The 10,777-nt window shown below is 38.9% G+C and overlaps 1 protein-coding gene across 4 annotated transcripts in view; it reads left to right on the top strand.

Moving 5' to 3' along the window:
• The first annotated feature begins 1,182 nt into the window (after nt 1-1,182).
• LOC311089939 (uncharacterized protein) overlaps nt 1,183-10,777 on the top strand; it is a 48,522-nt gene continuing 38,927 nt past the window's right edge. For 2 of the 4 annotated variants that reach the window (XM_084124970.1, XM_084124969.1), the window contains exons 1-7: nt 1,183-1,318; nt 1,612-1,742; nt 6,301-6,488; nt 6,564-6,668; nt 6,748-6,862; nt 6,978-7,128; nt 8,541-8,661. In XM_084124970.1, coding sequence (XP_083981096.1) covers nt 1,614-1,742; nt 6,301-6,488; nt 6,564-6,668; nt 6,748-6,862; nt 6,978-7,128; nt 8,541-8,661 — 809 coding nt within the window. In that variant the 5' untranslated portion in view covers nt 1,183-1,318; nt 1,612-1,613. Of the gene's footprint in view, nt 1,319-1,585; nt 1,743-1,857; nt 1,873-6,300; nt 6,489-6,563; nt 6,669-6,747; nt 6,863-6,977; nt 7,129-8,540; nt 8,662-10,777 lie in introns of those variants that run through there. The other 2 variants (XM_084124968.1, XM_084124967.1) reach the window with 2 other exon arrangements.

Genomic DNA, 10,777 nt, shown 5'->3' with positions numbered 1-10,777 from the left:
CTTTCTATTTTGTGAAGCTCAACAATCTTTTGATGCACATCAGAACTATATTCTTTGGTTTTACACATTGTGATGGATGATTAAAGAAATTTGGCTTTTGTGTTTCCTCGTATTTAAACTCCTGTGAAACAAGAAGGCTGGACAATTTCATGTTCCTAGTCACCCTGGTGTGATAAAAAAAGGTAAATATTAATGGGAATATACTTCAGAGATATTTTATTCATAAAAAATTCTAGGGGTATCAATAATTGTGGCCGACATGTTTTGGAGAAAAACATTTATTTCATAATGTGATTTACCCCCCACTTTCAATTCTTTTACTTCAATGAAAGGTTAGATTTTTGCCAATTTTTTGAATGAAAGATCAAAAGGATAAACGATGCAGATTTATTTTTTACAGCCATTTTTGATCATATTTACCAGGGGTATGATTAATTCTGAGCATGACTGTATATCAAATTATCTAAATTCAAAATTTTAATATTCAAACTCCTGGCATTTAGTGGGAGTCATATAAACCTAATAAAATCATTTAGTGACACACAGCAGTGGTCAAAACAGAGTCAATAAACTATTATTCTATTGATTGCTCCTAATAGAGGTGTTGATTCGTATGGGAATTAAATCACAACACAACCCTGGAGTTTGTTTAAAAACAAAAGGTCATTCGACACAAAATTTTCTTGAAGGACAAGGGGGGAAAACACCAACAGTTTTTGATCCAGAAGGCAATTAAATCTCTACCGCCCATGAATGCTGAAATCATGTCGCTAAAGACATAAATACTATAGAAAACACCTAGCAACTTTAAACTCAGAAAAGCAGTCTAGGACACTTATAAGAAATACCATGGTGTGTGTTCAGGTTTGTGTGACAGAAACCGGCTGATCTGAAACATGAGCTTAAATATGATCTGTGTTGCTCAACAAGATGCGAAGAACAAACGGCTTCACGGCTGGTAAATGTTTTTTCCTCATACATGTTCTCAGTTTACTGGCCATAAGCAGGCGTGATTTTTGTGTCTACCAGAATTAATGAGGATATTTGATTGTTTTTTTCATGTTGAGCTTTATTAAACACACAGTCTGTTCCTGGCATTCACACTCCATGACACGTAATCATTAAACAATAGACCTAAATACCTTAACAATTCTCACCAAGCCAGTTTGGCCTCCTTTCTTACAACATTTCACTTTCGTGTTGATGCTAGGAAACAAGATATTTCACACAGGAGTTCTGGACGTTGCCTAATCTACCCAGATTTTCCCAGTTACCGAGGGAATCTTTCTGAAGGCATCGGGACATCAGGAGGCTTTTGGTACGTCTGATTCTTTCACAATCATGCCAGAGATTTGTCTTAGAAGGACGTAGGGTGAATTCAGGCAGACTGGGACAGTTTTTGCCATTGAAATGACTCTTAAATTTGAAAAATAAAAATAACACCTTTAAACAAGCTGTTGTGAAATTTAAAGAAACGTTTAGGGTTTATAATGATAATAAGACAAAATTCCATAGAGTATGTTCATAGACAAATCACAATGGACTGACTTAGTATCCTAAGTTTACAAAGATTATTCTCAATGGTTCACATGTTGATCACGGCGTGTCTAGCGATGGCTTGTGCCGTGATGAAGGCCAGTCTGTGGATCGTCTGCATGCTTTCACTGCCTCACATCACTGCCGGATCCATCATCAGCGCAGCGGTCAATATTGAGTTGCTTGATCAGGACAGATCAGAACAGGTGAGATTCATTCATTACAACAACAGTTTCAATCTTTGTTCTGTAAGAGACAACTTGTCCCATGTGTCAAGATTTAAAGCCTCTGATTCAGGCCTCATTTATTTCCTCTCTTTAGGGTTCACTATGGAACGTGAGTGGAGTGCTATATGTATAATCTATGATAATATCTGAATTTTAGTTTCTAAGACATGCAAGAAGACATTATGAAGTTTGGCAACATGGCGGCTAAAGATCACACGTGTCTGGCAGGTGCTGCGTGTGGTTCAATAAAGCCACCTACTCTCTCATCAGAATCGACAACAAAATGTAATCTCTCAGTAAAACCCTTTCTATTAAATTGGACTGTAATGTTGTATATTTTAACATTATCGGTAGCATCATTGCGACATCGATATATTAAAGAAAGCAACGATGACGTTTCCCCCCTGGGTTTGAGGAGTCAACACGCATTGTACTCTAAGATTCTAAATAATGGGAATGTAAAGTCAGCTTGTTCCTCAGTGGCTCGCGAGAAGGCTTTGTCATCCAACAACAACTCGCGACTGGGATATTTTCAGTTAGCATTAATATTACTTTTGGCTGGAGATATAGAACTTAATCCTGGTCCACAACCCTCTGGAAAAATTGCCCTTGGTTGTGTACAATCTCCGGCACGATCAAATGGCATTTGTTTGATGCGCACGCTGGCTTGCAAAGTGCCGAACCTGTTGGTGGTGAGTGTTTGACTCGGTTACCTACAACACATATCTGTTTGATCATACATTTGAACAGATCATTCAAACCGAGGAATCCGGTAATGAAAAGGCATCGATCAACAAATTTTTTCCAAACTTTGAATCGGGCTAAAACTGTCTGGGATACACAATGTAAAATGAAAGGATTGTTTGGCGGACATTTAAACATCTGGAGTATGACTCCTAAACGCGAACAACTTGAACATTTACTCTGTAATTCAAATATTGACTTTCTAGGATTATCAGAAAGTCAGTAGTAAATATGCCTGGATATAATGTTATTAGGAAAGATCGGGAGCAGGGCAGGGGTGGAGGGGTTTTATTGTATGTAAAAAGCACTTTAAAATGTAATTGAATTGAATGGCCAAGTAACGTTGGTCTTGACTGTATAAGAAGGCGATAAAAGTGTTGGATAAAAAACCCTTCTCATTTCATCACTGTAAAATTAAAAAAAAAAACAAAAAAAAAAACATAATTTATTGAGTTTTGAAAAATTAAAAAATGTAAATGATGCATGTTTGATTTATAAGGTCTGGCATGGGCTTGTTGAAAGAATTTATAAAACAGAGGACAGATTGTGGTATTGGTACCAGGTCTGTCATTAGAGGAGATTGTGAAGTACCATACAGGCGAACATCTTTTGGTCAGAAAGGGTTATCTGTGATAGGGAGCAAATATTATAATAGTTTACCACAGTCAATAAGACAATGTTCTACTTATCACACTTTTAAAGAGCAACTAAAGAAGTGGCTTATGACAAATCAGTAATTTTATTAATGTGTTTTGGGTATTGTTTTTTTGTATTGTTGTGTGCTGAGTATTTGTTTTTGTGTGTACCATAGGGACTGCGGACGTAAATTAGCAATGTTGCTATAATCCGGCTTTGTCCCTATCAAATAAAAACAAACTGAAACTGAAGTGTTACTCGATGTACAAAAGCAATCAAACTGCACTGCATGCTTTCACTATGATGTATCCTTTTGTAATGCAGTAAGAATTCAAGGTAAAAAAAAAATCCCCTGGATGATTTCCCCTCTTATTTACATGATATAATAAGCAATATTACATTAGCATGATTTCCCAGAATATCAGCGATGTTGCATGTCTCTGAGGCAAAACAGGGGTGTTTCGTTACTAAATTAATCTGTGTTTGAACAAATCTGTTGACTCACTCCTTAAGACAGTGACTAACCCTAACCTAAAAAGCAATTTTAATTTTAGTTTCATATTTAAAGTATCAGTTTTTTTAAACATCATTTTATATTTCAGTATTCACATTTTTATTTTTAAAACATTCATCTTATAGTGTTATTGATGTAAGTGTAGCTGCATTAAATAAAGTATATGAAAAACACTTTACAGGGCTCCAGACTAACTTTTTTTACTAGGAGCGCTGGAGCCCCAGACTGAAAATTTTAGGAGCGCAAGCAGAAAATTTAGGGGCACACCTTAAATCAGCTTGCAATGCAATTATTCAAATTTCCCCCAAAATGACTGTAATACTGACAAATTATTTAATAATAAATACTTAACGTACAGATATTACAGTGTGCAGTTTTATTTTAAGTTCACAGGGCTCCAGACTAACATCTGAGGGCAGTGGCACCGGAGCCACTGAGTTCTGCAGAAACATATCTGGTGGCACTGGGGCTGACAATAAAGCACTAAGCTTAATTTAGGGTGTTGATGAAATTAACTTTATCATTCATAATGTCTTAATATTCATTAAAAAGCAAACCGAGTGAAAAAAAATTATATTAGGGTGTGAAAATAGCCAATAAGCATCCAACTGTTTACAATGGTAATTTATTTATTTTATTATTTTTAAATAAGTGTTTAAATAAGACAATTTTTGAAGGAGGAACAAAAAATGTGTTGGTCATCACATTAAAAATGTATATGACATATCATATATAAAATCACATTTATGATAGTTTTGAAGTGCTGGAAAAAGATGAGTAACAGTTAGTAGCTTGTAAGCGTTTGACTATTTCTGTCACATTATGGTTAGAGTTACTATATTAAATCCATGGTGAATGTTGCTGATTTATGGACTGAAAGCCTTCTATAAGTGTTTCTCCTGGTTTCCACGTCAGCGCTGTTTGATCTGATATCTGTGGTTTATAACAGAGAACTCTGCGCCGAATCAGGATGTTTCTCACTGGATCTCGCAGCGATTATGTTATTCTGAGGCGAATTCAATGGATTTCTTCACTGGATCTCCAGAGTCTGGATCTCCGAGTAACAGTGTCGCGTGATCGAGATCGGCCCGTGACTGGCAAGTTCGGGGCGCTGCGCTGTCTATTATTGGTCCGAACTAATAAACGATCCGTGAAGCATAAAGGAGTAACTTAGCGCATTTTCGTTCCGCTTTCATTTTGTTTGGATTCGCTGCTCGGCAACGTTGTGAATACGTTGAACGTTGAATAAATATTTGGTCGCACCGGCAGGAAAAATGGTCGCAAAATGCAACCAATTGGTCGCAGTCTGGAGCCCTGCTTTAGATGCAAGTTTGGTTTTCAGAATTCACCATGAAAACCAAAATATTGTTGGCATACAGGGTAATCTTATGTTGGTTATTTGCTACCGTTAACCCACAAATATTAATATTTGTTCTTATAGCTTCTGACCCTAAAACTTGAAACACTCATATCATCTTTGCCTTTAAATTACTCCTTTCTGAACATCTGACCGATCTATGTACCTGTTAATTGTCTTCAATCTTCTCTCCCTTATGCTAAGGTCCACAGTGGACTTCTTTCACCTGCACTACTGTCATACCTGCTGACGTTCTTGTATTATTATTATTGCTCAGATATTTCTTAAAGTCTGCGTGAACCGGAAGTTGCAAACGACTTTTCTCCAGTGTTGTGACGTATTTTCCAGTGAAAAGGAATATTGAACAGAGGGCAGGGTTTTACTCTAGCGCTCCTCCTCTCCATCTCTCGCTCATAACAGACTAACGGTTTGAGGGGAGTGGTTAAGCGTTTCCCAACCCAAGTCCTCAAACCTACGTCATCAGGGAAGGCATTTTCAGATTTTGATTAAAGATTACGAAGCCAAAAAATTTTTTTGTGTGGATTGACTTGCATGGATGAATTGTTCACCACAAAACGATCAATTTAGGCAAACAAAGTAAATATGGTCAATTTTGATTTCATGTGGACTTTAAATTCTCCTTCCCATAATCGTGGTCATATAATCCATGCACTTAAATGATCTATCGGTTAGATACACTTTAATAAGATACACTTTATATATCCAGTAAAATGATTTACCTTTTTTTTATTTTTTTTATCTTAAAATACATTCCCTAGTGCCTTAACTATGTTGCTCAACAGAACCACATATACCTTATCCTGTTTTCTTGACCTTGTATTGTCTTATTGTGTTTCACTGTAATTTGTAAATTTGCACTCTTGTGTTCTGTGTATTTATTATGTAACTCTATGTTGTCTTGCACATTTTTCGCCTTATCTTGGCCAGGTCGCCGTTGTAAATGAGAATTTGTTCTCATTCGGCCTACCTGGTAAAATAAAGGTTAAATAAAATAAAAATAAATTCTGCCAACGGTTGGATCACCAAGGCGAGTAAAAGACTCTGAAGACTCCTCTCCTAACCCTGAGTGTAGAGGAGCGACAGGCATTAGTGAGCGCGGCAGACAGAGCTTCATTAAACGATAGCTTGACCCATTTTAATACATTGTTCACCAAGACCGACAGCAAGTTTTAACCACGTTGAAATTTTAAAGGGTCTTAGAGTTTTACGTGCCGGATATGATACAGGAGGTTTATAGGGTTAAAGTGCCGTGTCTCTGCCTGCAGGTCAGGGCTCATTACAGTCTGGTGTCCACTTTGCCCTGTCCAGCCCTGGATGAGGTGTGTAATGAAGTGAACTGCCTCGATCAGCTCAGCTCTTCTCCTGTGAAAGGACTTTTTCCTTCTCCCGGCTGGTGCCTCCGTCAGTGGCAGAAAACCATCCCTCAAAACTACACCTCTACTCTTCAGCTCGGGTTTGTGATTACAGACTGTCCAAGTAAATGACCTGTGGAGTGAATTAAATATAATATCTTGTGTTCACTCTTTAGATATGATGGAGCCGTGTCACTGTATTCAAGAGCAGATCTGTCTGTCAGATCGGACACTAACAGTATTAACCAGCCTCCATATGTGTCGCTGCCTCCTCCAGTCAGGTAAAGCCCTGCAAACACACTTCAGAAATGCACATAGAAAACAGACTGTATGTTTGAAACATGTATCTCTGTATACCAGGATAAGAGCTGGTTGTCCTCAGGAAATCCCGGTAAATGTGATGGATTTGGATGGAGATGAGATTCGCTGTCATTATGAGAAGAATGGCCTTGGTGAATTTATGCGCCTTAATGAAGTCAGTCATCTTTACCTTTAAATATTCAGTTCAATTAAATAGTTACAAGTGTTTTTTTAATTTGCAAGTTATTATATTGTTTCTTGCAAACACCCATGTGTTTTAACCCTGAAAGGAGACGTGTACACTATTGTATGAAGGAGGAGGGTATTTGGGTCAGTATTCAGTACAGATCATGGTGGAGGATTTTCCTTCGTCTGTGAAGAACCAGATTCACAACGAGGCAAAGCCTTTCTCCACTGTATCTGTGCATCTCTTAATAACAGGTTAGCATTTCATCTCAGTCTTCACAATGAACTAATGAATTACAGTACTATGTTTTGAAGCCTTCAAAATAAACACATTCAGCAACATAATTACTGAAAAATATCAGTGCTATGGGCAAAACTACTGCATATATACAGTATACCAATCAAGTATTTTATAATAATAGTACAAAATAATAGAAGGTATGAAATAATTCCTTTGCTTCCATAACACAAATTAATTATTGATATTGAAAATCGATAGAAATTTAATATATTCAAATTTGTCAAATCAAGATTTTAGAGTATTTTCCTAGATTCCAGCTCTGAACACTGAAGATGTTCCTGTGTATGCCAACACTTGCATTACAGCTTAAGCCTTAAGGATCAAAAGGTTTTTACATGTAAATTATACAGATATAACATTAGATAATATAGTTAGATTTGTGTACACAAGCATAGACTTTTTTGCTCACCAGCCACTTTGGCTAGTGGTTTTCCAAAGTTACGAGCCACACAGCATTTTCACTGGCCACAATTTAGACATCGATACCATAGGGAAAAACTGCCATATAGATCTTTTTAATATTATCTCATAATTTGGCATCCGGTATATTAGGCTGCTGTCACTTTAAGGCCTGACGCATGGACCCATTATACTGTTTTATATAGCCAAAATACTTTATGTACGCGAACTTTGGGTGTGAGCACAAAATCTGGGGGAATGAGTAATATTATGCTCAATACGTGCAATCCCACGCTGAAATTCAAGACCTGTAACACCAACAATATTCATCCGGTCCAAACGAAAGGAGTGAGTGAGGGAACGCGGGTTTGTGTGTCACTCGCTGTCGGAGAGATTAGAGAGCGAGAACACACAGCTAGTATTGTGTATCCTGCGGAAGAGTTTCAGATATTTCCGTATCGATATGTATCGAAAAATCTTTTTTTTTTTTTTTTTTTCGTTCTTCCACTATGTTAATCTATCTCTATCTCTTGTAATTCCCTCGCTTCTCTTAAGCGTCTTTGTGTTTGACTTTGTCCGCAAGCCAGCTTAAACTGTCATGTTCAAATGGTAATGTTTATAATTGTTATGTCTGTACTGGAAAGATTTCAATAATAATAAAAAAAAATTTATCGAAAAATCTATATTTTTGACAACACCACATGGCACTTAGTCTATTATTTCAGATGCCTTTTTTAAAGACTACAATTTTAAAATGTATATTATATAAAATAAAAAAATTCAAGTGGCTAGTAGGAGTGATGTGTTACACGCCACAGCTGAAATTCACCCGCATTCGGCTGGTTGGCGGGTGTTAATGTCAAGCCCTGTACACAAGTAAGACAGATAAGATAGGGCTGAACCATGCACATTTGTAGGCAGTTTTACTGTGTGTTACTATAGATTTCTTGGTTATGTGTTATTGCAGTTGGAGGCGGAGCCGACTGCTCCTCTGTGCCCGAGTTCACAGGAGTAAGTCCAGCAGGGGGCGCTGTGATCCACGTCCTGCCCTTTGGAGAAGTCCATCTCAATATTACTGTGGACTCAAGGTACGCAGACAGGACAGTTATATTTGGACATTATATTAGAGTCGTGTACTGTTTCATGCTCAAATCGATTTACCGCAAATACAAATTTCATTAGAAAGGAATGTCATTCTCATTTCATATGCTTAGCCAAAAAACCTAAAAAAACGACCTCCTGTTGTCCAAACCTGCATGAATATCTTTCTTCTGCAGAACACAAAAACATCAAAAGACATTTTGAGGTACAGTTGGAGTGCAACCTAGAGGATTCTTGAATTGCCCCAAATCACTTCTTTCTTAAACCAGACATCTATAAATTCATTCTTAAAAAAGAAAATCCTGATCCAGTAAAATTAGTCTGACATGACAGAATGTTTTTTTCACAGATCTGCACAGATGTGCTGCTGTCTAGGACGAGTGCTTAATCTTCTGCAGTTGTGACTAAAAATACTCTAATAATTTGGCCAGTCTCAGAAACAGCTATCAATGTGCCCTATGGACCTGGGAACTTCTGGTCCTCTGGTTCAGGTCTGTCTCTGCCCAGCAAACACATTTACGTTGTGGAAACGTCTCTGGCACGTTGCATTTCTGCTATGGCAACGTCGCTGTCTACGTGCTCGCAACATTGTAACAACGTAGAATTGTAAGACGTGACAGGGTTGTAGCAACTTTGTTGCGCGACATTCAGCAACTGAGCGACGATGTTCTGACAATATTTTTATATATGGTGTATTTTGTTAGATAATTATATACTTTTTATCGTTTATTGTGTATCTATATTATTATTATTTAATGGGGCTATCAACACCTGCAAGTGTAGCCTACACTTTGAAGAGTAAAAATGACAGAAGGTTTCGTTACTTTATTAAAACGTACTCGGTTACTAACGTAACCTCGGTTCTCTCTAGAAGAGGGAACGAGTACTGCGTTTTTGTAAAAACGCTGCGGGAAAAACTCTTTTTTCACGAATACTGAAGCAAAAAATTATCCTTAATTTTCCATATATGTAAAGCGCGTTGCAGCAGTACACAGCTATGGCGAGACAGCTTGCTCGCTCATTGGCTGCTCTGCGGCAACTGCATAAGCCTATCGAGCGAGGCCTGAAGTGACGTCAGGCCAATGAGGGCGCTTCGCGCCCTCCTTGTCATTTCCCGCCGGGTGTGGCTAACCTCTATAAAAGGAGCTCGAAAAGGCTGATTCACTTGATTTTCATCGCCGAAGCGAACCAGAGTGAACCGTATGCACGGCAGAGAACGCAGTACTCGTTCCCTCTTCTAGAGAGAACCGAGGTTACGTTAGTAACCGAGTACGTTCTCTTACGAGAGTTCTCTCGTACTGCGTTTTTGTAAAAATGCTGCGGGAACCCCTTGTAAAACGCCGTGCGTGCTGGGATAAAACACCGATCACTGGAAGCTAACCCAGGTATACAGTGCATAATCACCAGATAGACTCACAGAGAGTCTGGGAATAAGGGGGGGGGGACCTTAATTCCCTATATTGTAGCGTCCGCAGACGCAAAACATGACCTCACAGAGAGAGTCTAGAGACAAAAGGGGAATCCCTCTGTCCTTATATGGCCGCGTCCGCAGACGCGAATATGACATCACACAGACAGGGTGGGGAACCTGAACTAATGTGGGAAATGTGGGTCTTACACAATTCTGCCCATAAGACAGTCGGTAGCGCGCTGCGCATGCGATTTCAGTGTTCTAGTTAGACAGCTGATTCGACTACACCGATAGTAGCTTAGCCTGCAAGGCGGGAACCTCTAGGTTGTAAAACCTAATAAATGTAGACGGCGAGGCCCAGCCTGCCGCCATACATATGTCCTGTAAGGAAATCCCGCTAGACCAAGCCCACGAAGAGGCGAGCCTCTCGTGGAGTGCGCTCTAACGCCCAGCGTCAGCGACAACTGGAGTCCCTTGACAGTGTAAGCCAGCGCTATGGCGTCAACTATCCATCTGGATAGGCTCTGTTTCGAAACAGCCATTCCCTTGGAACGTCCACTGAACGAGACAAAGAGCTGCTCAGTCTGTCTGAAGACAGCAGAGCGGGACACGTAAGCTCTTAAAGCCCTAATGGGGCAAAGAAAACTTGAGTCCCCTTCCTCACTTGATCCCGGCAGGGCAGACAGGGAGAT

This window comes from Abramis brama (assembly GCF_963993115.1).
Source record: "Abramis brama genome assembly, chromosome: 9".
Taxonomy (NCBI): Eukaryota; Metazoa; Chordata; class Actinopteri; order Cypriniformes; family Leuciscidae; genus Abramis; species Abramis brama.
This window is presented reverse-complemented; position numbering and strand designations above follow the sequence as displayed.